Below are 25,777 nucleotides of genomic sequence, written 5' to 3' on the forward strand. Positions count from 1 at the left end.
CTCCCCTCCTCCTCCTCCCCTCCTCTTTCTCTGAGTCCAGGAACTAGGGACTGCTAGGGAAGTGTTTTCCACTGAGCTACATGGCCCAGCCCTGGTCTCACTTTTTGTGCTTTCGGCAGCACTTCCTGAGGCACTGATCTAAGGGACCTTAGCCCCTTTTCTGTGACTTGTTTTTATTTTGGCAAAAATCAAGACTATTTTTAAAGTTGGACCCATACTCTTACTTAGACTACTACTAACTGACATGTCCACCAAGGATGTGGGTCAGACGGCTGACACCTCATGAAATGTAGGCACTGGTGCCAAGCAAGTCAAGAGCAGTAGTCACTGTACTCGTGGCCATGTGCATGCAGTTTTTAAAAATCCAGTTTCACGCCAGGCATGGTGGTGCACGCCTTTAATCCAGCACTTGGGAGGCAGAGGCAGGCGGATCTTTGTGAGTTCGAGGGCAGCCTGGTCTACATAGTGAGTTCCAGGACAGCTGGGGCTACAGGGAGACCCTGTCTTAAAAAGACAAAAAGACAAAAAAAAAAAAAAAATCCAGTTTCACATAAAATGACCTATTTGCAGCTCTGAGAATTACCTATTTTTAAAGTCTTGACCTTTAAGTAGTCTTGACTATTCTTCATAACAAAATGAAAGTGCACGGAAAACACTCACACTGCATCCCAGGCTGAGGTTGACACTGGGATTAGCACTTAGCAGTTGAGCTATGAACTTGCTACTTTTATCCCATGGAGCATTATTTTCACTTGAAAGAATAACTGACAAGCTCTGCTTGTTCCAATTTGAACAGGCAGCTCTCAAGGTGCGTGGAAGTCCGACTGTTATGCGTGTTACAGTGTGTGTTCGTGTGATGACAGCTGAGTAGTGAGATCCACATTTCTGGATAGTGTTGGGCTGATCAAAGACTTCATTTGTAACCTGATTTTTAGGTCAAAGTGGTGTTAACATTACATTCTTGTTGGAGAAAAGGATACCTAGGTTGGGCGCTTCCATCAGAGAACCTAAGAGTAGTTCTCTCCCAGTTTCCTTCACACTCTGGGAATAAGTAGGTGTCAGACTTCAAGTTCTCTCCATTGTGGGTCCTGGGAAGCCCATTAATGGCTTTTGGATAAGCTCACCCAGTTGATCAAACAGCCTTAAAATACCCACTGGTGTTCAAGGAGTGATTTTCTCCCCCTCCCCTGCACTGGCAAACTAAACTGCCTGTCCTACTTTTCTTCAATTCAGAGGCTCCTCCAGCCCTGAGAGCTGCAGTTAACTTACAGGCTTCTCTGCTGGCCATCACTTCCCAGCCTCTCTAGACATTGTTAACCATTCTTTATCCCGCCCTAGTAATACATTCCAGCCAGATGGTGTGACTCGAGGTCACCCACATCCCCCCAGCATCACATGCAGCAGCTTGCTGTCTGTCTTCTGTCCCACACATAGACATTAGACCTTAAAGTTTTTCTTCTGGAAGTAGGAATCTACTTCAGAAGACATCTGGCAGTTTGCGGCTTTCCGGGGTTTTCTTTGTATTACCCCTTCCCCACTACTATAGTTAAAGTGAACTGCATATCCTTGCTTCCTTAAATTTAAAAAAGTCCACTATTTTCCTTCATAATAAATTTTTCTTAGGATACTGTTTCCCATAGTCTTTTCCTGTTTTTACATTTCTAAATCCTTCAAAAATATAACTAAATATCACTTCCCCAAAGCCCTTTCCCCTTTACCTAGGGGAAAAAAAAATCTGTATTTCTATAGTGTATAACATAGACACGTCCTAGGGGTAATTTTGTTTTGTTTTTGGTGTGTGTATTCTGTATGTTAATGTTGTGTAGTGTATGTGCACGTGTGTTTGGGTGCACATGTGCAGTGGGTGGAGGAGGACATCAGGTGTCCTGCTCTTCACTCTCTGCCTTATTCCTTTGAGACAGGTCTGTCTGAACCGAGAGCCAGGCTGGCCTTCACAAGTCCCAGCAATCCTGTCTGCCTTGCCTCCCCCAGTGCTGGGGTTAAAGGTGCTCATGTGACCATGCCCTGCTTCTTTAACATGGGTACTGAGATTCAAATTCCCATATTCAGTCTTGTGTAGCAATGTTCTTACTGAGCCATCTCTCCAGCACCCTCCCCCTGCTTTCAACCAAGGTGTGAGCATACCTATCAAAGTGTGGGTCTACACCTATCCCCAGCTGGACTGTGAGTGAGCCATGGGCAATCAGAATGTGTCTTCCATAATGCACCTTAGGGAATAAGTTGGAGGCTTGCCAGTTCTTAGGGAAGTTCAAGGTCCAACAATTTGAGAATTAACTTACAAAGACAGCCTATTTGTCCCCCAAAAGGTCAGTGACTAGCACATCAGCCTGTCTCTTGAGGGAACCTACTCTAGCCAGGGCTGAAGTTCATCCTTCCAGTGAAGATTAGTTACCTAACTTTGGAATCCACAAAGTTCTATGACCTGGGCCTATTTCTAGACAGGAAGGGAAGCCTCCCTTTAGGCAGCGCACCTGTGCAAAATACTCCTCAGAGATCCTTCCAGCCCATTCAATGCACAGGTCCAAGGGCCGGCATGGATTGGCCACATCAGCACATTTAATCATCATGCGCTTGATCAGGATTTGGTTTTCAGGAAAATTCTTCCCAGTGGGGTTGCATTCACAGTCACTGCCTTCACTCTGGAAAACACGATCAGATCAAGGCTGATGAAGCCTATAGAGGTTAACTCACCAGGCACACAGGTGTGACCGGGACTTAGCAAAGGGAGCTGTTTCATTCCTAAGTCCATTTACAACATACAGGTATACTCTTTTAAAAATTATTAATATGGAATTTAAAAAGTAAAAATCCCTGTCATCACCCATCTACCCATGTGTAGCCTCTTTCTTAGATATTACAGCTAAAGGCAGTGTTGGCTTTGAGCAATTTAGAAGACCAGTGTGTTTTGAGCTATCTGAAAACATGATTGTATCCTAGTATGTACCTACTGGAGAGGGTGCTAATAGTCCTGTGCAATAGCCAGGTCTGTAAATAGAGGTGGATATGCATGCATTCACAGGGCAGTTACTCAGAGCCTGGAAAAAAAGAATTCTCAAAGGTACTATCGATTTGTGTGAAAACAGTTAATTAGCTCTCCAGAGCTCTGCTAAGCTGAAAGACAGCATGAGATGTAGTGGGGTTTTGTTTTGATACTGGTCCTACTTATTAGACCCCTGATGGAAGACTGTTCTAGGGGTTGTCTTGTTAGCCTTGGGAAGGTATTGCTTATCATAGATTTCATGGCAGACAGTACATCTCAACACAGACTTGGCAGCATGGATAGATGACCTTTCCAGATCCATAGTCTATCATCCTGTCTAGCTTTCTGCTCAAAATTCTAAGACATTTGTTCCCACCAGCCCTTGGTGGATAGAGAAGGCTCTGTCACTGTACAGTGGAGTCCTTGGAGGATGAGGTTTAACATAGGTGAAGTGGACACATCTCTCTCCAGATGTTTGGTCATGTATGGGTCCTTACAGTCTCCTCATTGATCTTATTACAGTCTCCTCACTGATCTCCAGGCTTTTTCCCACAAGAGCAGAAACTTTTCTGCTTTTACAGAGCTATGAACCACTTCATGGTTTCAGAAGACAGTTGATTTCACCTTAATAGAGATGTGAGCATTACGCTCCATGTTTCTAAAACCTAGATTTGTAAGGCTCATAAGGGAGGTTCAAGGTGCATCAGTAAATTTTTAAAAAGAAAAATGTTTTTGTTTTCTAGTCATTGCTTGTCCTTGGTTACCTTTAATTGTCAACCCGACATAGCACAGAGTCATCTGAGAAGGGAATCTTGATTGAGGGATTTTGCGGATCAGACTGGCCTGTGGACATATCTGTGGAGGACGGTCTTGATTGCTAATTGATATGGAAGGGCCCAGCCCTCTGTGGGCAGTCCTATCCCTAGGCAAGTGGACCTGGTCTATATAAGAAAGTTGGCTAAGCATGAGCTGGCACAGAAGCCAGCAAGCAGTGTTCCACCATGGTTTCTGCTGTACCTACTTGGCTGTGATTTCCCTGGTCAGAAGTAATGCTGCATGAAATAGCAGGTCTTCAGGTTCCTGCCTTGACTGCCCTCAGTGATGGGACTATCTCCTGGAAGTGTAAGCCATATAAGCCCTTTTCTTCCCTAACTTTTTTTGGTCAGGATGTTTTATCAGGCAACAGAAAAGTAACTGATATACTCCTGTTTTGCTGTGGTCCAGATACTGGTAAATTTTTAATGTGTATTCCAGGAATATAGTTCTTTAAATCATTCTCTAACTTTAAGGTCTCCTAAGAGCTCAACTAACAGAACTGAAAGAGCTCTGGATACCTTACCACACCACCATTCATACCAGTCTCTGCTCGTGTGGGCTCCTTCCATTGCATTTTCAGGGCCTAGCTCCTTTTGTCACTATTGGTTTTATCTCAGGGCTTTCTTTCAAGGAGCTTGCAGTTGCTACGGACAACTGCCCATCTGTTCTGGTCCCCAAGAGAAATAAGTGGCTGGATTTGCAGTCCTTGTCCAGCTCCGAGCAGATAGTCACCTTGTGTTCAGGAGGGAGAAAATTCTTGGCTGCTGGAGCAGGCGCTCATGGAAACACACTGCTGTATCTTATTACATGGGAATGCTTACCTCAGCTGCCAATGGCTTGTTGATGCTGTTCACAAATTTGTTCACATGTTCAAAGTGTTTTGTCATCTCTGTGGCCAAAACCATGTCAATAATAGCCTGGCGCAGTGTTCGATAATGGTTCCTAAAATAACAAGACAAGCACCATGCTAACATTGTGCCCTAAATTAGAACTGTTCTGCTACTGGTTTATTGTGCTCCTCCTACAACCCAGGATGAAGCAGGGACAGAGTCAAGTGAGTACTGATGGCAAGAGTCCACCTGCTTGTCCTTCCAGTGGGCCTGGATTGCCCATGCTATTACATTTTTCCCCAGTGACAGCTGATCTTCCTTTATAGGAATGTTAAGAGCAAAAACGTACATGTCATGTAGTGGGCACTTGTTTTGAAAGGTGGTTCCCGCCCCCTCCCTTTGAGAATACCCGGACAGGGAAGTGGAAGGAAGGGCCAGGCCAGGACAGCAGCCTGATGAGGTTCCCAACTGCATTCTATGCAGAAAGATTCCTGCTGTGGGGAACTGCCACCATTTCTTTTGATGATGCCATTAAGAGTTTTAAGTAATTTTCTAGCTTGCAATTGGTAGATTTTGCAATTTCTGGGGCAACTACACAAGATTACTGGTGAGCTTTTTACCTTTTTCTAACTGTAAGAGGGAAAACGAGGAGCTGAGTAAAACTGACTCCTGCACAGAATTCTTTCTGTACAAGTCCTTGATATTGATGAAACTTAAGGTCAAGTTGGAATAACCATTCCCACTGTATTTACAGATTTTTCTAGAGCTAAACTGATAGGTTCATGTAGCCAAGGTGTCTTGAAGCCCAAGTGAGCTCTAAGGACTCTGTCTAGCAGCTGGCTGATGCTGTGCAGGGAATACCCACACCTGACCAGAGCTGCTGGCTGGCAAGAAGACCTGTCCCAGCTAGTCACATCTAGCTGCTCTGAACAGATATGATCACACAATAAGAGGGAAACCTGCCAGACTTTTGGGGCCCCAGCATCACTGGGACCTCCTCATGAGATAGGATTCTAAGTGACCAAAAACAGCTGGAAATACAGGGAGATATATTGTCTTTGAGTTTTGCAAAAGACAGGATGTCCCCCTGAGAGGGTAAAAATATCTGCCAGACTTATATTAGTAATCCAATCAATATTTATGCAGCACTTTGCAGTACATAAAACATTTTCATGGACTTACTGAAGACCAAATGAGATTTAAAAACATGAAAGCAGTCTGAAAAGTAAAATTAAGTTTATAATGGCAAGGTTATTATTTTATCATCTAATGCAATGGTACAACCATTTTCATTTTACTCTGAGATAAGGCTGAGTATTCAGAGAAAGCAGAGAAAAGTGAGTTTCCCCTTTAGCTTCACAAACCTAAGTACAAGAGCCCACCTCACAACAAACCTGTCAATATTCTTGAAAATGTTGCATTTAGTGTCCTTGACCGTGAGCTGGAAGGCCAGGGCTGTGTGGTGACTCTCCAAGACTGCGGTGTCATTGTAGAGCACAGCAAGCTCACTGCCTGCATTGCACAGGAAAGAGTTGGTCCTTCCAGGGTGATCCACATCATGGACTGTGGCAGCAATCAGGGCAGCCACCTCATCCAGCTGATCGAGGCTTCCCTGGGATAAAGGGAGGAAGGCTGAGCATTACCCATGGGCTTCTGGAGACTGACCTTCATCCTGTTGCTCAGGAGGGGAAGGGCTGGGGGCTGAAACTTAACTGTTCTTTCAGCCTCTTCTTAACCTTAGCTGACAGGTGGCCTTGTGCATATGGTACCTTCCTGTGCTGTGTTTTCTTGAGAGAAGTGGAAATCAAGTGCAGTTACAATACCTGAACTCTTCCTCCACAGTCTGTTCACTACAGCTGCAAGGAAGAAGCCAAATAGATATAGGCCTTTTCCAGCTGCCTGCTGTGAGTCTATTCATGAGAGGCATAGCAGGTAAGACTTGAGTCTGAAGCTCAGCTCTATCCTGTGCTAATGCTGTTAGAGGACCCAGGGGTGTACCTGCTAGTGTTGGTTTAGGTTTATAGTGAGCTTGCTTGCTTGAATGCTCTGTCTCCCCAGGAAGGGAGCCACTTCCATGTTGAATCCTGGCTTGTAGCACTAGTAGCAATCCTGGCTTGGCCCAGCCACTATGCCAGGCTTCCTGAGTGAGTAGCCGGGATGCTACCCTGGAGGTCTTCTCAAGATGAAGTCTGTAGTGGCCAGGGCATCAAAGCTTGTTTAGCTCCACTTCACTGCTGTAAGGAGAGGTCATCATAACCTGTAGGCATAGGCGGCTACCTCTAAGTTCAGGATCTGGAACTGCCCCAACTTCAGTGATTCTAGCTAAGCCATGAGGACCCTGGGGCCCATGCACTGGGTCTCAGCAAGTGCTGATGTAGTACGTCCAGTCCTGCTGGAAGTCCAAGGCTAGTCAATGAAAAAGGCAAGTAAACAGCACTGAGTAGTCCACCTTTCCTTGCAGCCTACACTGACTGAGTCCTAACAGTGGCATTGGCACTTTTACAGAGGCATCAATAATGTGCTGTGTCCTGCAGTTTGATGTGCACTAATGCATGGTCTGGTAAGAAATGGCTGGGAGGTAGGACAAGAGGACAGGGCAAGCTTGTAGCAAGGAGAGAAGGGAAGCAAGGCCCTTCCTGTGTATGCGGATGAAACCTCCAAACCTCCATACATAGAGACATCTCTGCACTGTTCTTTACTTCTTTATCAAGAAAAACTGATTTGGAGCACACTGAATGGCTCCCTTTTGGATCACCTTTCCAATTGTTCCTTGTTAGGATAGTCACTTAGGCCGAGAATAAACAGTGCTGGCTTTCCTGGCCTGTCTGCTTACAGAGGGTCTCAGGAACCTGAGATTAACCTGAGTTAAAGCAACCATGGCATGTGGTCTATAACCAGCTGAGAGGGCCTGGCCATACTGGGATGAAGATGCTTTGTAATAGTGACATTAAAAAATTTTAACCTTGGGGCTGTGGGTGGAGCTCAACAACAGGACATATGTTTAGCATGCATGAGGCTCTGGATTCGATTTCCAGCACTCACAGATTATTTTTATCACTCCTAAGAAATCAGAGGGACAGATGATCCAAGAAGTAGTAAAAATAAATTTTCCTGTCTCTTAGTCAGGGGGCAGCATGTCTAATAGAAGCCTCAGCAGTGAATTCCACTGGAAGTGCCTCTTGCTGAACTGAGCAGTGAACTTGGGCTGAACTTGACCAGGTTCCCTGCAGCCTATACTTACTGAATTTCAGGCAGGAGTTGGTAGAGTTAGAAGATAACTTTTGAATTGTAAGCATATTGTAACTAGTCTGAGACTCAGGTCTAGAGCTGTATTTGAGAAATTCAGATTTAGTACATTATCAGGACGCACAAGTTCAAGGAACATACTTATTTCAGAGGAGGGTGAGGTGAGGAGATGATGGCGTGACTACACTTTCTCTAATTTCTAGTATGTCTCCTGTGAGTTTTCCTAGAAAAGTTCTGCTTAAAGGAGTTTCACCTCAACTCTAGACTGCAGTGGCAGATCACTCCATTCTTGGTGCTAATGACCTGGGTGCTCTTGTCAGCTGGCAGTGAGGCCTCGGCTGAGTCACATCTCACACGAAGGAGAACCCACAGCAGAGGTGCAGAGGTGTTGTGGCTCCAATGGAGGCGTTACAGACACAAACTGATACTGTGATCATTTTTTCTTTTTTAAAATAGAAGACAAAAATCTTCAAAAGCATTATTCTTAGACTACATCGTTTCCTTTCTTGCTAAGCTGCCAGGATGAATCTTTGGCAAAACCGAGAAGGCCCGTCCCTCCTCTACCCTAGTTTTGGTGCTACTTCCACTCCTGCCTGTCCCTCTGTCTCTTCACCTTAAGCCCTGCCATTTCCAGTTTCAATTGTCAACTTGACAGACCTGGGAAGAGGAAATCTCAACTGAGGCATTCCCTCCAGCAGACTGGCCTATGGGCATGTCTGTGGAGTATTTTCTCATGCTGATTGATGTAGGAAGGCCTAGCCCACTGTGGGCGGTGCCACCCCTAGGCATGTGGGCCAGGCTGTTTAAAGGTAGCTGAGCAAGCCAGTAAACAGTTTCCTTCCATGGTTTCTGCTTCAGTTCCTGCCTCCATGTTCCTGCCTTGGCTTCCCTCACTGAGGAACTGTAACCTGTAAACCAAATAAACCTTTCCTCTCCAAGTTGCTTTTGGTCATGGTGTTTATCACAGCAACAGAAGAGCAAACTAGGACAAGCATCTAGTGTCTTAATCCCATACCAGACCTGTTCCAAGAGAATGATCCAATGGCAGCCAATGGCAGCATCCACAGATTGATGTGCACTTCAGTCTCTACAGAGAACATCTTTGAAGAGCATCTTTGGGTGTGTGTGTCTGTGTGTATGTGTCTGCGTCTACGTCTGCATGTCTGTATACTGGGAATCAAACCCAGGCCTTTGTGCATGCTAGGCAAGTGCTCTATCCAAGCTACACTCTAAATTTTAAGCTTTAGTTCTAATTATAGCAAAAGAATCAAAGCTTTACTGTGCAAGTAATGGTAGTTGAGGAAGGGCAATGGAACCTCTGAGCTACCATAAACCCAGCCCTCTCACAGCAGTATTGACCTCTGAATTAAAAGGGTTGTGAGACTCGCAATTAGGCAAAAGTCATAATGTACACGTCCACACCTACACAGACTGCATATATGCACATGAGTCAGGAGAAAGTGACATGGCTTCTTACTAGAATTGTAACACAGCAGTCAAATCCTGACACTAAAATTTAGCCCCAAGACCTAGCAACTGTGTTCTAATGATTACCTTCTGTCCTGCAACCCAAGCACAGAGATCTCCTGGTAAACATTTGAAGCATGAGTTCATGGATCAGCCACACATAAAAGAGTCTACAGTGACGTAATATTTTAAGCATTTGGAGAAAAGACATGGACCTTATGTCTTTAACAATCAATTTGATAACCACTCCACCCCAAACCCTTGTCAAATGGTTACAGTTCTGCTGTTTGTCTAATGTATTTACTAAGATTAAGTTTTGGGGTCTCCACTCTGGAGATAGATTATGATATTAGAAGTCTACCTTCACTCTTTCCTTTCCAAGGAAGAAAGCTGTGGCGTGCAGGACATCGGCAGCATGGGTGGAATTATGGTAGGCATTGGAGGAGTGGTAGTTGGCTTCAATCACTTGCAGCCAAGCTCGAAGAGTGGTTTCAGTACAGTTTAGAAATTCACATACTCCAAACCGAGAGAAGACCTTTAAGCCCAGGTAAACCAAAGGCCTGCAAATATGAAATAAACACTGGTTTATTGCATTCACTGGCCCAGGGACTGCTCTCTTTGATGGCATCTTAATTTATTTTCTTCTTTTTCTATCTCTTTCTTTCCCTCTCTCTCTTCTTTTCTCTTCTTTTAAAAAACATTTTATTATTTTTATTTCATGTGTATGAGTTTATTGCCTGCATGTATGTAAGTGCACCCATGCCATGCAATGCCCGAGGAGGTCAGAAGAGAGCATTGGATTCCCTTGGAACTGGACTTACAGATGGATGTTAGCCATACCATGTGGGTGCTGGGAATCAAACCCAGTCTCCTGCAAGAACAGCCACTGTTCTTAACCGATAGGCCATCTCTCCAGCCCCTATTTGTTTTTCTTTCTTTCTTTCTTTCTTTCTTTCTTTCTTTCTTTCTTTCTTTCTCTTTTTTTAGTCTTTTGAGACTCTCTCTCTCTCTCTCTCTCTCTCTCCCTCTCTCTCTCTTTCTTTTATTTTTATTAATATACACCAAGTACAAAAACTCCTGCATTTTCTCACCAGTCCTGTCATGCAGGTCAATCCAGGTTATTTCTAGGTTGCCTATAAGTCACAAGCCCTCTTGTGGTCCCTTTCCATCTCTGCTTCCACATGAGTCCTGCACATGTTTTATGCCCTAGGGCAAGTTAAGAGCCTGACGACAAAAGGAATGGCTTGGGTGGTCTCAGCAAAGTCACCTCATTTAGAATTTTGTTACTTAGGGGTGATTCATTTATATTTCACAAATGACAAATCTGTTGTACTCTCAAATTCTGGAGTGGGGGTTGGGGTGCGGGAGGATTTTGCCTAGGCTGGTCTGGAATCTCTGGGCTCCAAGTTGCTAGTGTGTCACTGAGCCTGACCTCCTATCCATTTTGTAGCATAGAGGAGATGAGAAAACAGAGCTCTCAGCTTGTCAGCACAAATGAGAATAGATATGAGGACGTGCATGCTGAACCCATACTTTTCCCATGGATACGCCCGCCCCATTAAGGAGCTTGTTCAGGACACACAGCTCAAAGTTTCTAGATGTGAAGGCCTTGACTATGCCAGTCACTACCCCCAACCCTACAGCCAGAGATGGCACATACCTTTTATGTGTCACTGCTTCCAATTCAAAGATGTTGAAGTCCCAACTTTCCTCATTGTCAAGTAATTGGGCGATACTAGGGGGGACATCATTGATGGTTATGGGCATCGCAAGGTGACTGTGACTCTGGTGCACATCTGAGCAAACATGGGGGTGGGGAGGCCATTAGGTGTGGAGTCTCCAGCACCATTTCTCATCATCATTATGGTTGTCATTAGAATTAAAGTCTTCAACTTCATTGCTAGGGAGACAGTAGTACCCACACCCTTCTCTTATATTATGAAACCTCAGGACCTCCCCCCCCAATAATAATTTGATTTAACAACCTGTTTAAAGGTAGGGAGAGTGACAGTCCTTATCTAACAATGCTCAGATAAATCATTTTACTCAGGAGACAGAGTTTCAAATATAGACCACAGGGATGAGTAGACTCATGAGGACAATTGGAATCAACACCAAGGCCCTCATGGACCAGTCATAAGCCTGGGGATGGCACAGGCTGAATCTGGGTGATTATTAACACGTGATAGGTAGACACTTACTCTTTGTAAACACATACTCATTCCCTGACAGTCTTCTCAAACCATCCTGGAACAAAGAGATGCTGTTAGAAGCATGCTTCATACTCATCATCATTCTCTCTCTTTCCTTCCTTAGCCAGAGGTGGAATTCTGAATAACCCACTCCACCTGCGACTCCAAGTTGAGGCAGAGTTCAAAATGAAGTTGCAGTGACAGCTAAAAGACAGAGTGTACTCTCCTTTCCATGGTTACTGGTCCTGGGAGGTGAGGTGGGAAGAAGGCAGGTTTGCATGCTTGCAGGTCTCACGCCTGAGTTGCAAGTTGGCTCAGTTGTCACAGCTACTTTCTTGGCATTTTGAAGCCACATAAGCGAAATCAAAGAAATGCTCTTGCTTTGGATATGTATAATATCTACGTGTCCAAACCTCATAGAGATTGAGTCATTCCTATGGCCTCAGAGTCAGCCACATTTTTAGGAAAACCATCTTTTTTTCTGTTTTGAAACATAAGCATTGCTTCTATCCTTTCAAAGAAAAGTTTCTGGATTCAGAGTTTTTTAAGAATGTGGTTGTTACGACTGTCAACTTGGTTGAATTGAGAGCCATATAGGAGATTAGTAAAGCACACCATGGGAGTGTGTGCACGGCCTTTCCAGAGATCAGTATATCACGGGGGCTCTGACCTAATACATGCTTTCATTCATTGGCAGAGTCAAATCTGAATGCTATGTAAAATGTTGTGAGATGGTGAATTGTGGGCCTGGTTTTAGGTAGGAGGAAGTAGGTCACTGGGTATGTGAATGAGAAATGTCCCTAAGGTTCCCATATTTGAACACTTGGTCCCCAGTTGGTGGCACTGTTTGAGAAGGTTTAGGAGGTATGGCTTTGCTGAAAGACTGTCCCAACGGGGTGGACTTTGAGAGTTCATAACCTTGACTCACACTTCCAGCTTCTCTCTAGTGCTGCTTCCTAAATGTGGTGGAAGATGTGAGCTCTCAGGCCTCTCTGCTCTAGCCACCTCCTGCCATGCCTCCTCCACCATTATGGACTCCCCCTGGAAATGTAAGCCAAAATAAACTCTTTCTTCTATAAGCTGCCTTGGTCATGGTGTTTTAGCACAGCAACAGAAAAGGAACTAGACATTGGGCCATGCCCTTAGGGGTCTGCCATGCCCTTAGGAGTCTGTCTTGCCCTGGTCCCTGCTTGCCACTGTGCTGGTCTGCTTCTGTCCAGCACTATGTGCACTGCTTCTCCACACCGCCTCACCATGAAACACCTCTGAAGCTGTGGGCAAAAGTGTTTGCTCCTTCTAAGTGTTTGCTTCTGTGTCAGGGTTTGTTTTTTTTTTTTGTCACAGGCATAAGAAGAGCTTACACGGGAGGCAGAACAAGAGTGAACACAGTTCCAGTGTTCTGCCTTTTACACACCTGCACTTGAACCAGACATTCTTGAATCTGTTCCTTGCCTCTACTGTCTATGCTCAAATACTTCATTATTTAGATTTTTACCTAAAAGCCATTTGGAATTATTTATTATATGCAGAAAATACGTGCTAAAGTTGAAAGTAGTAGTAATTAATGAAAGATGTCTTTGAAGTCACTTTGGATCTTTAAGCAAAGAAGCTAATCTTCTGAAATGGGTAAATGGTCACACAGCCCAACCTGCCCTTCCTCTAAGGTGAGGATGCACTCCCCTCCTGGTTTTTGCTTACCTTTCACCACTTCCCCAAGCCACATCAAAATGAGCTTGAGTCCCACACTGGCTCCTCCCAACATTATCTGGAGGGGAAGCCCAAAAAGGTATGGCAGAAGGGAGGAGAGAGGCAGGCAGCTAGTTCTTGTTCTTGAAACCAGAGTCCTCCAGCCAAAGCCCTGCAGGGACTGTCCCTTGTCAGTACTCAGCAGAAGCTGAGGCTAGTGCTACATTGGAATGGGACAGCCAAGGGCAGCATACATGTGGGAAGAATTGGAGGACACTCAAATTACAGGTGGAGAACAGGCCAAGAAGCCAATCAACACCCAGCATTTGGAGGCTGGGTTAGAAAGAAATCTGCAAAGGAGAACTGGATGTCTCAGACTGTTTTTTCTCTCCTAAAGTAGCTCCCAGCTTCAGCCTCTGATGAGCCCAGTGGAAGTTGGACTTTCCTTCCTCACTTACTGATAGGCAATGTTTAAAGCCAAATTGATCATAACACAACATTAAGACTGGGAGAGACCTGAGGCATAAACTCCTCTGGGTGCCACACGTGGTACGTCTCAGAGTACTGGTGGGTGTGGCCCACCCTTTCCCTGCTCTGAGCCAGAATGTTTCCCCTCTGCTTTTATCTGGTCTGTAGCCTAGAGTTTGGAAACTGCTCTCATCTAGGTACAAACCCTTTCATTGCACAGTCATTCCATGGTACCCTTGGGGCATTAGTTCCTGAATCATCCTGTTGTAATGAACCCAAGGATGCTAAAGTACCTTCTGTAAATGACATTGTATTTGCATATAACCAAGGCACACCCTTCTGTATATTTATTTGAGGATTACTTAACAGTAAGCACAGTGCAAATGCACTGTACATTGTTGTATTGATAGGGAATAATGGCAAGAAAAATCTGTTTATGTTTAGTAAAAATGCAGTACTTCCCTCTCTCCTACTCTCCCTCCATCTCCTTTCTTTCTCTGCCTCCTCCTCTCTCCCTCCATCCCTCTGTCCCTCCTTGCCAACTCCCTCCCTCCCTCCCTTCCTTCTTTTCTTTTACAAGGTCTCACTGTATAGCTTGGGCAGGCTTCACACCTGCAGTCTTCCTGCCTCAGCATTCTGGAGTGCTGGGGTCACAGGCGTGCACCATATCCAGCCTTTTTCTTTTCTTTTTTTTAAGTATTTTCAGTCTGGTTAGCTGAATCCACAGATATAGAGCCAACAGATAGAGAGGGCCAAATGTATAGACACAGTATGGAGTACAAGAAAATGCAGCTGTGACCTTCAACCAAACACTATAAATCAGACAACGGAGCAGAAAGGAAAAACAGGGCTGTTCAACCCCTATCTTGTACAGTTAAGTCTCCAGTCACCTGTTGGTTTCTACTGTAACAGAAGAATCCTGAAGGGATCTTTCCATTGCTGTGGTTAGTCAGCACAGTAAAAGATAAATGCAAGAATCTTGGGTATGACCACACATAGAGTAAAGAAATTAACACAGCTGCCACTGGTTGTGCTGTTTGTCTATACGTCAGGTACTTCTGTTACCAGAGGCCGCAGTGTGCCATGAGGGGGCGCTTGGTGCCTCCTTTGCATTTCTGGGTTCTCACTCACAGTCATCAGGCCTCCAACAAGATCGCTGGTATGAGGATCTTCGTCTTTGGTTCCCAGCTGAGGGGAGTACAGTTCTGTGGTCCGTAAAATTTCTAGAACTCTGTCCAAGGCTTCTGCTACTGTGACTGGGCTGTTTTCTTGGGCTGCATTGATTATATTTATAACCTAAGAAGTAAAAAGAATAAATTTGAGGACATCAGGATACTACTTACTTCCCAAAGTTAGACATATGCAGAAGAAATCGAGAAGAAATTGGGTAACGACCACACCTAGCTCAAAGGGCAGCTCTTCTGCACCCCTTCCCCACCTTCTTCCTGAAGCATGCTTTGCAACCTTTGCTGCCCCATGGCCTTCCAGCTCTGGACCATGGCTCTGATGCTCCCGAGCTCCCTCACTGACCTGCTATAGCTCTTTTCTATGGGTTGGAGTTCAGAGACCAGTTTTCCAGCTTCCCTCACTGTATGGCCCTTCCAGAAATGACATTTCATTTCCATTACTCTACACACACAATTCATAACCAGACTTCCTTTTTAAAATTTTATTTATTATTTTTATTTTATGTGTATGAGTGTTTTGCCTGCATGTATTTAAGAGCACCTGTGCAATGCCCACGGAGGTCAGAAGATGGTGTCAGATTCTCCTGGAACTGGAGTTATGGATGGTTGTTAGCTACCATGTGGGTGCTGGGAATCGAACCTGGGTCCTCGGCAAGGGCAGTCAGTGCTCTTAATCCCTGAGCCATCTCTCCAATCCCCACAGCCAGACTTCCAACTTTACTTCTCAGATTCTATCTAGACTTTTCAAATGCCCTTCTGACCCACCTACAGGACTGTCTTATGTGCCTGAAATTAAACTCCAATCTTATCTCCCTTCTCACAAAGCAAGTAAATGACAACAACAAAATCAAAGGCAAGCTGTTCCCTGTAGTCTGTGTTGCAGTGGTGAGCCCCTGGACCCACTGCCTGCCCTGTCCGCCATATTGCCTCCTTCATTCCTTAGCCCACCCCGACAACTCACCAAATCCAAATGGTTCTCTTACTGGACATTTCCTGCCCTATTTCTTTCTCTCCACTTTAACAACAGCCCAGCAACCACCTTTCCTGCCTGGAATTCCAGAAAACCCCCAAATGGCCTCTTTTCGTGAACTCTTTCCAACTCCTACCCATTCTTGGCATACTGGTTGAGTATTCTTTACGGTGACACATGTGCCTGACCATGTCATCCCTATTTCAACTCCACAAGCCATTTTGGCTATACACAAACTAAAACAAAAATCACTTCTGGTCCAAGTGACTAGAATAAGCCGAGTCCATAAAACTTATGGCATCATCATTTCACCTCTGCCGGCCATGCTCCAGCCTCCCTGGCTTTTTTCTCAATCCAGTGGTGAAGCACCTTGGAGATGTTCCCTGCTGCTCCTGCCCCTGCGGTCCCCTTCTGACCAATTTGATTCTCAGGTTTAAGTTTTGCTTCAAACGTAACTTTCATATAGAGCGGCCTTCTTGACCACCCTTTCATCCAACTTACAGTCATCCCTAACCTCACTTCTCGCACAGATTCCTTGCATGGCTTCCTTTAGAGCACTGATTCTATTCTCTAATTACATACTTATTTATGTGTTTGCTTAGTATGTTTCTCTCAGTAGACTATGAACTCTGTGCTATCAGCAGCCCAGTGAGGCACAGTGGAGGTAGCAGCTGCCACTCACCTTTGTGATGGGAGCCTCGATGGTCATGGAGTGGATTCTTGCCATGGAGGGATAGCGGCGATTTTGTAGGCTTGGTGCTGTGGAGAAGGTAAAATAGTCTTATCTGGTGCTGGTGGTGCAGCTTGGGCTAAGCATAGTTGAGAAGCCCTTTCACAGGGGCCTCATTCTCTTAGGACCTCCCTCTCTCAGTGCAGTGAGTTTGCACATCTCCTGTCCCTTGAGAGCTGACAACGAGGCCCCACCTGATGAGTCTGGAAGGTGGTATGCCTGAACGCTGATGGCACAGGGCTTGGAGAACCCCAGCCCCACAGGGGGATTTAGGGAAGGCTGGTAGGATCCTGATGCCTCAACCCTATAGCCCAACAATCCCACAGGACTGCCCTTCCCTCAGTCACTGAAGCCCCTCTCAGGCAGTCCTGCCCTTTCCTTCTAAAGCTTCGGGCTGTTGTGACTGCTTACTTGCCCATGGGGGCAGGAGACAGAATAGCTCTCGGTCGCGCTCCTTCCTCAGCCTTTGGGTTCATGACACCAAGAGCCTGATGGTTGTGGTTCTAACATGGACAAACCCATTTTAAAACGACTTCATACTTTTAATAGGTAATGCTTGCATGTGATTTAAGATTCAAATGATAGCAGCATTCCTTTAAAAGAACTGTCTTCATCAACCTTCTCAACCTTCCCTGTAGGGAAGCCAGGAGGTTGCACGATTTCAGAGGTAGGATGACTTTGCCCAGCCACCTCGGCAGGGCTTTAATGCCAGCCACAGCCACTGTTGGCCTCTTTTGTGCTCCCCCACTTCCACCTTGCCCGTGTGGTTGACCACAGATCTGCTCTAAGCACTGGCAACTTGGTTCTGACCCTCTCACCCAGGATCCTCTCCATCCAACATGTTTTCAGCCTATCTCAAGATGGATATTTTCTTCACATCCTTGCCCTTTATCATCTGTATATCATGTGGCAATCTGTCATTCTCTGTGGATTCTCCATCTTGTCTCAGGTATCCTTGGTCACACTTCTTTCATACTCAGCTCAGTCCTCCCATTGTGCCCCAAAGGACTAGGAAGTCCTTCACTTGATTTTTCCATTTATTCATTTAAATTACTCTCCCCCTTATATGGAAGGCACTAGCTAGTCTCTCTCAGGCCCCTAGAACCTGTCCTTCCAGTTGCCAAAAAAAAAAAAAAAAAAAAAAATCTAATGTGGGCTGGGGTGTGGTTCAGAGGCACAGTGCTTGCCTAGCAAGTGTGAGGCCCTAGGTTCCATCCTCAGCACCACAGAAAAACCAGAAAAATCCCAAATGAATGAGTGAAACTTCTCAGCCTGCTCTCTGGCCTCAAGCTCTAGCATTGGCAGCTCGGCCCACTCTGCAGCTCCCTTCTCTTCGTTCCCACCTTCTTGGTTCATGGGCCTGCACTCCCACCGTTCTTCAACATGCTATTTCATGCCTCTGCTTCACTCACATGTCCACAGCCCTTAGTGAAGCTCCTCTGCACCCCCAGATGCCCCAGCCCCAGCCCCAGCCCTGACTCTGCAGCATAGCTTCCCAGGTTTCCTCTTCCCCTCCACCTCCAAATGAGCCACACCTGCAGGTGCCGCCACTTCTGTGATACCCATTCCTCTGACTCCTAGGAATGACTTTTCAGGTTGGCTTTGACCTTTCTCACCACAAATCAAACTGGCTACCTAGACTTGATTCATTGAACTCAAAAAGTGTTTTTCAAAACTCTGAGTCACAGTTTCTGACATTTTATTAAGGGAAAAATCAAATGGGTGTGTGTTGGAGCTGGGAAGCCAGGGCACTGCCCGGCTCCTTGTCATTAGAGCCTCAGAACTACCTTCCCTGGCTACTGAAATCGCATTGCCTGGATAGCTAGGCGATCTGACATACATGGGGACATGGAAGAACAAACCTGGGGTCCTTTCAAAGAGAAGATAAAGGCTGTAGAAGGCACAAAAGAATATATTTTAAACCCTAAAAGACTTTCCATTTATTGGAACAAAAAACTAGTCTATTTGAAAATTTTCTCCTTGGAGTTTATACACTGATGAACATTTTGGACATATTCCTCTGTCATTTTCTACACTTTAAAAAAGGTCACGGAAATCTGAAAACTTACCATCACTGCCTCGAGAAGATATTGATTTCACATCAATGGACTCTTTCCTCCTGCTCTTGTATCTGAACGAATGTGGCTCTGGGGAGTTCAGGTTAGAAACAGAAGGTCACTGGTTTTCAGTGTATTCACACAGAAGTATACACCTTCCCCTTACTCTCCAAAGAAAACAAGGTTACTTTTTAAGCACTAGAAAACACATTCAAGATGTGAGAGGCCACTTTCTCTTCAAGTCACCCTAATAGGGAAAGGATGCCTTTTCCTTCTCATGGTTTCTTTGTTATATCACTTAAATGGAGTTAATTAAGGGTTATTCAGCTCCATAAATAAAATATCTTCTTGAAAACAATATTAAAGCTTAGGGAAATGTTCAGAGGATTCATCTTGACTGAAGAGCTACATTTGACTTGATAGGGAAGCTCTACCCTAGGTTTATTTGGGGGAAATAAAATCCTAGTGAAATCCATGGGTACTTTGCATTATCTGAGAAACCAATTCAGATAAAGTTTGGGGGACTTCTGAGAAGTCATACCTCTAGACCATCAGCTTTCATAACAATGAGACAGGCATTGTTAATTGACTTTGCAAATGAAATTCTGAGGGTCAGAAAGAGCAAATAAAATCTTTCAGTGTTGGCCAACTGTGATCATTCCAGAATCAAGAAAAGGGACTAAGTAACTATCCCAGGCTTTGACTCCAGGCACCCATCAAAAAAAGAATGACTGGCAGCCATCTTTCCAGGAGCAAGAATTGCAAACCCTTACTAACTGAATTTTTTCCTCTCCAGTGGTCAGATAATCCCAGTCCTTTCCACAAGTATGTCAGCAGGCCAGCCCTTTACTTTGTGGATGAGGAAACCAAAGATCAGAGCGTTGCTCAAGGTCTAAGGCACATGAGTAGGGAGCCAAAATGGGAGTTCAGGGACTCCAGGACCAGGCCCAGCCACGTTTTCCATTTGTAAAGCCAATCACCAACTCCTGTACAGAAAGGGAACTGAACATGAGTGAACTAGCACTGTGTTCCTGCCTGTGCCAGCCCTAGATGGCCAGCAACTCCCCTAGACTTGTGGACCACTCTACATCTGCTCTACATGGTCTCAAACCAAGAAAAGAAAACCACTATGAGAGGAGTCTAGGAGAGGAGGCTGCCACAAACCAAGAGACAAGGATCTGTTTCAAGGATTCCTGCTGCTCCTCTGGCTCTCCAATCTTCCAATACCAGCACTTGGATTTTAACAGTCCCTAGTGTGGGGTGGTGAATGTCACCTTGAACCTCTTCAGAACAATGACAGACTCAGTCCCCAAAGGCCTCTGTGGTGGTTTGGGTGAGAAGTGTTCCTCTTAGGCTCAAATATTTGAACACTTGGCCAGTTGGTGGTGCTGTCTGGGGAGAGTCCTGGGATTCCCTAGGAGGTGCGGCCCTGCTGGAAGAAGCCTGTCACTGGGGGCAGGCTTTGAGAGTTCATAGCCTTGCCTCATTTCCAGTTTCTGTTCTGCTTGGTGTGCATGCTTACAGATGCATGCACTCGGCCTTCTCATCCAGCTGCCTCCTGCCATGTCTCCCCACCCTGATGGTCTCTCATCCCTCTGGAAGCCCAATAAACAATTCCTTCTATAAGTTGCCTTGGTCTTGGTATTTTATCACAGCAACAGAAAACTAATACGTAAGCACAGAGTAAAAGAAGTTTTCTCACCTGTCTGAGAGTTGTCTCCTGAATCACGATGAATTCTGTGAATCTGGAATTGTTCCAAAGTTTGGCAAAAAGAGAGAGAGAGATTTTATATGTGGGACTCGTTACATTTCTCAACTTAGTTAAAAAGCTCTGAAGACTTCCAGAAAGCAAGACAGTGCACACGTTGGATGAAGAAATAAGAGAAGCACTCCAGGGGAGGCTACAAATGCTTCGTAGCTTTCAGGCACTCATGTCAAGCTGAGCCTAGGAGCGGGGAAGGATGCAAGAGATGCTCTCTCTAGGCAGATCTAAATCTCCAGCTAGCCTCATCCAGATGGTCTGTTGAAATGCAGAAAGACAAAAGCCAGAACTCAAGCCAAAGCTTTGTAATACATGTCATAATTTTTCTGAAATAAAAAAATCTGAGTTCAGAATTTTTTTAAAAACATCTTACATTTTTAAAATGTTTTTTGATTACTGATAATTGATTTATGAACTCTTTCTTCACAATGAGGCCCAGACTTTAGACGCCATTTTACACCTAGTTCTTTCTCATTGACATATTTGTTTCATGTCAGTGATTTTGTGCAAATACTCAATAGAGAGCCAATGATCAAATGAAGTCATCAACACTAGAAATAATACATATGCTTTTTGTGGGTTCTGCATTTCTTGCATTTACAGCCAACTGAGGCACATTGTTTATTACACTTAGAATCACACTGTTTCTCTGCTAAATCCATCTGCTTCCATCCAGAGATCAGGTCAGTCAACCTGTTCAGCCATTCAATTAAGGGGCAAGGTCAAGTGGGAAAACAAGAGATGTAGTTGTGGGGTCTGTCAGTGAAGGAATATTAGCATGGCTTAGCAACATCAACTCTAATGTCCAGAAAGATCACATATGCCAGACACAGGGAAAAAAAAATCCCAGCTTCATTAAACCATTGAAGAATAATCAGGTAGGACTGATTATTGGTAATCAGGTATGGCTTAGTTGGTAAAGTTCTTGCCACACAAGCATGAAGATCTGAATTCAGATCCTTAGCACCCATATAAAAACTCAAGAATAGCAATGAGCCTCTTTAACTCTACTACCAGGGCAGAGGGGAGAGAAACAGTTTCCTGAGCTCATTGGCTACCCAGTCTAGCAGAATCAGTGAGTTCCAAGTTCAGTGAGAGACTTGGTCTCAAAATTAAGGTGAAGGGTGATCAAGGAAGATAGATGTCAATCTCTGGCTTCCACATGCATCCATGTATGCACATGTGCACACACCACATGAACATGCACATATAACACACACACAATCAGGTATAACTGAAGTGCTAAAATGAGGCTGTCTATGAACTCTGTTTAGCCCATTCCACATCTTTACAAAACATGTTAGTGCTATTGCCTATCACTCATAATCATGGGATCTTTTTATTATTTCTTCTGCGAACCTTGTTTCATGTTCTCCTTCAGAAAAAAATGACCATTTGCTATAAAGCTACTTAATCTCAGTGCATATTTTTATATATACAATGTGAGTAAAGCTTTTGCATTATTTTGTTTCTTCAATAAGCCTTAGCTCAAAAACTTCTCTCTTTGAATCAAAATACACCTCTCCTTTAGGAGCAAAGGCCCCTGGCTTCCCATATTATGCAAAAACGTCCCATCTCAACCTCCTTTTCTCACCTACCATAGGCTCACAGGCCAGTAACAGAGCTCCCATGACTTCAGTGTGGGCCATGTGTTCTGTGTAGAGGGAGCTGGCCCAGCCCTGCTTTAGGGTTGAAAATGTGCCCCAGTCAATGAGAGGATGGGAGGAAAGGGGAGGGGAGAGAGGGAAGAGCAGAGGCCCAGTTCCATCTGCCGGAGTGGCTCCGGCCCATCCTTTTGCACATACAGTGTTGTAGTTGGTGCTCTGAACTGAATGTGCTGCATCCACATTGGCACACTGGCCTCTGATGGGCTCTGTACCTGCTGCCAGCGGCAGAGTCCACAGACAGATATTCCTTACTTCACAACCAGATGTTCTTCAGGCTGCATCCGGGTTCTATATTGTGACCTACTTCACAATGCTCTGTACAAAGGACATCTGGGAGCCCTTCCTTCCACCATACTCCAGAAATCTTAGGCTTTTCACTGAATCTCTCTGATGATAGGAGTACCTCTCCTGAGTACTCCATTTTATAACATTCACTTGGATGACAAAATTACCTCTTAGAACAAAAATTTCTTCTAGAGATCTAAAACTACCAATATTAAAAGTCAGTAAAAATTATTCTAAGATGATTTTCCTCATAACCGTTAGTTGAACTCATGGAGGATATAAAAAGGAATGAGTAGCTCCTTATTCTTTGTGATGAGCCCAGGAGAGGTTCAGGGGCTTGAGGACCAAGGAGCAGGAAGAGGAAGGAACTTCACTTCATGATAATAGTTGTTTCTCATGTTAGCTGAGTGACAAGGTTCCTCTGCTTGAAATTGCATCATTATAAACCTTTGAAGAGAAGAAGCAGTACCATTTCCCTGGACAGGCAGGGCGGAGAGATTGAGATTTAAAGGGCCAGTAACTTGTTTGTGTCAACACACAGTAGTGCTCAGAACTAAAACCATGATCTCTCTAACTCTGTGGCCAATTGCCTTTGTTACATGGATCTCTACAGAAAGGCCCCTGAAGAGATGTCTCAGGCTGAGATTTGTAAATTGAGGTCTAAGGAAGTACCAGATCGATCAGCACAAGACAACCATTTGAAACATAAATTTCCCTGAATTTAGAGACGGTGTCTTTGTCACATTCAGGCTAAAGCAAGAAGATCAGGAATCACTGTTCTCAAGCTAGTAGTCACTTTCTCTAGAGCATGCTGCTTATTTTTCCTCTTCTAAAGCTTAAAATGTAGTGTGCTTTTCATGTGTAGGAATGATGGGAATGTGCAGGAATGATGGGAATGGTGATACGAGGTGTTACCAGAGAGTCAGAAGCTTTAAAAGCACTACAGTTTCTGCAGTGTGAATTCCACTGCTCTAGATCTGTGAAGCTGTCAGAGCACAGAGCTGTGATTTTCTAGCAAATCCTTGAGATTTGAAGCTTTCATGTACCTGTGAGCATGTGTACACAAGGGAACACATGCACACACATTCAAGTGTAATAATGATTTTAAATATTTAATTTAAAATGTCTTATTTACAAATGACTGATTTTGCTCAACTTTTAATGATGCCAGCCCTCCTTTCTCTCTGGGATTTTCTTTTCCTTCTTTGTGGTCCTGGGGATGAAATCAGGGTCTTGGATGCTTGCTCTACCACTGAGCATCCCTAGCCTCTGATTATGCACTACAAAATCTGGATTTGTGTATGTTTATGCATGATTTCAAGATCATTTGTCTCTTAATGTTCATTTAAAAATTGTACTCTTGGGCTGGAGAGATGGCTCAGGGGTTAAGAGCACTGACTGCTCTTGCAGAGGACCTGGGTTTTATTCCCAGCACCCACATGGCGGCTGTGAACCGTCCTTAACTCCAGTTCCAGGGGAATCTGAAGCCCTTTTCTGACCTCTGCGGCATTGCACGGCACGGGTGCACTCACATACATGCAGGCAATACACACATACACATAAAAAATAAAATTAATAATAAATAAAATATTTTTTTAAATTGTACTCTCGTTTATTACAATGAGAAAGCTTTCAGGTTCACTTAGACCCACACTTCTTAAACTGTGGCTCACAATTCCATATAGAGTCACATAAGTGAATGCAGAGGCTGTGAAAAGTTTGGCAACAGTAAAATGTTTCTGAATGTACAGTGACCCCAAATTAAATCCAACTCAGTGCATCATTAATCCATGTGGTTGCCAGTAGTGCTTGCCTGGGTTGCATCACAAGACTTCACTGCAGCCTTGGTTCTGAACACACAACGTGTACACTTAGTAGGACAGACTGTCATCCCACCCGGTGCCAACAGTGCTTGCTGAAACAACCCAGCTCAGATTCCAGGCTGCTGCATGCTATGCAGGGCAGTGTTTTCGCCATGCCTACAAAGCTTTCTGCTCTTACAGAAACATAGTGGCTTAATTATGGAAAACAGAGATTTAGTATTTCCTTCCCATCATTCCTCAGCATGTAAGTATCAAATTAGTATATCATTGGATGGAATTGTATTAGAATGTTTGATTTTAAAAATCGTTGTTGTTTTGCTCACCTCCCTTTGCTTCCTGGGCTGCACAGCCTCCAGTGTCCTAGTGCCAGCAACTTCCCTGGGTAAGTCCAGCGTGCCCATCGTGCCTTGACTCCCCCAGCCTCTTTCACCCTCCCAGCTCCCCCATCTTGTCTCTCCTCCTAGCCTGGGTACAGGCCCATTTCTTGTCTTGGCACCCCAGTCAACAGAGCTAACCTCTCAGCCCAGAGGCACCACTGCTTCCTGATCCTTTGCATCCAGACCAACCCAGTTCCTCCCTGTGGTCCCCAGGAACCCTCTGGGCCTGGTCCCTCCCTCACCTCCCTTTGCTTCCTGGGCTGCATAGCCACCAGCTTCCTGAGACGAGCCATCTTTCCTGGGCCCTACTCCCAGGCCAATCTCACTTGGGCCTCTGTGGGAACTCCTGAAGACAAAAGCAATTACGCCACTCCAATATAAAATCAAAAGAGAAAACCTGAAGCCTAGACCAACCAGCTTTTCATGCCCAACTACTAAACCACAAAGGCACTTAAAGTTTACAAAAGAAGCAGATCTAAACTCAACAAAGGAAGGCTTGAGTCTTACACAAGAATCAGAATCCACTAGAGAAATTCACATGTCAAAGTCACAGAGAAAAAAATAAGAACATGAAAAGTCAAAATCCATACCAGTAGTCCTCCAGAGGAGTACAATGAGAACTCCATAGAGATAACACAGGACATGGAACTCAAAACAACAATTATAAACATGATAAAAGAATTCAGTGATCTTAAAAAAACAGGCAAACAAAGAAATCAAAGACCTGAGGGAAGATAGGGATAAACTTCAAACTTCTGAACGAATTCAGAAAAGAGCTAGAAATATTGAAGACTATTCAGGCTGAAATGAAGAAGAAAGTTAAACACTCAGTAAACCACTTAGAAACAACAGGAGAAAGCCTCACAAATAGGATGAATGAAATGGAAAACAGAATACTAAGACTCATAGATAAAGTGAACGAACTAGACCACTCAAGCAAAGTATGAAAAATTTAAGAAAATACAAGAATGAAATATGCAAGAATTGTGTGACACCATAAAAATAAACCAAACTTATGGGTCACAGGCATACAGGATGGAGAAGAACCTCAAGATAATGGCATGGAACAGATCTTCAACAGGATTGTAGAAGAAAATTTCCTAAAATTAAAAAAAAGACATGCCCGGGGCTGGAAAGATGGCTCGGCAGTTAAGAGCACTGACTGCTCTTGCAGAGGACCTGGGTTTGATTCCCAGCACCCACATGGCGGCTA

The 25,777-nt window shown here is 44.5% G+C and overlaps 1 protein-coding gene across 6 annotated transcripts in view; it reads right to left on the reverse strand.

The window, feature by feature from the left end:
- The window catches only part of Pde8b (phosphodiesterase 8B), a 231,470-nt gene that overhangs the window by 2,279 nt on the left and 203,414 nt on the right, over positions 1 to 25,777 (reverse strand). For all 6 annotated transcript variants that reach the window (XM_008855989.2, XM_017795088.2, XM_008855988.2 and 3 more), the window contains 10 exons: positions 20,353 to 20,395; positions 18,663 to 18,740; positions 16,546 to 16,622; positions 14,838 to 15,002; positions 11,562 to 11,607; positions 11,021 to 11,156; positions 9,722 to 9,920; positions 6,042 to 6,259; positions 4,639 to 4,759; positions 2,493 to 2,660 (listed from right to left, as the gene is read on the reverse strand). In XM_008855989.2, coding sequence (XP_008854211.2) covers positions 2,493 to 2,660; positions 4,639 to 4,759; positions 6,042 to 6,259; positions 9,722 to 9,920; positions 11,021 to 11,156; positions 11,562 to 11,607; positions 14,838 to 15,002; positions 16,546 to 16,622; positions 18,663 to 18,740; positions 20,353 to 20,395 — 1,251 coding nt within the window. The remainder of the gene's footprint in view (positions 1 to 2,492; positions 2,661 to 4,638; positions 4,760 to 6,041; positions 6,260 to 9,721; positions 9,921 to 11,020; positions 11,157 to 11,561; positions 11,608 to 14,837; positions 15,003 to 16,545; positions 16,623 to 18,662; positions 18,741 to 20,352; positions 20,396 to 25,777) is intronic.

Source organism: Nannospalax galili, unplaced genomic scaffold (genome assembly GCF_000622305.1).
Source record: "Nannospalax galili isolate Female #2095 unplaced genomic scaffold, S.galili_v1.0 scaffold907, whole genome shotgun sequence".
NCBI classification, from domain to species: Eukaryota; Metazoa; Chordata; class Mammalia; order Rodentia; family Spalacidae; genus Nannospalax; species Nannospalax galili.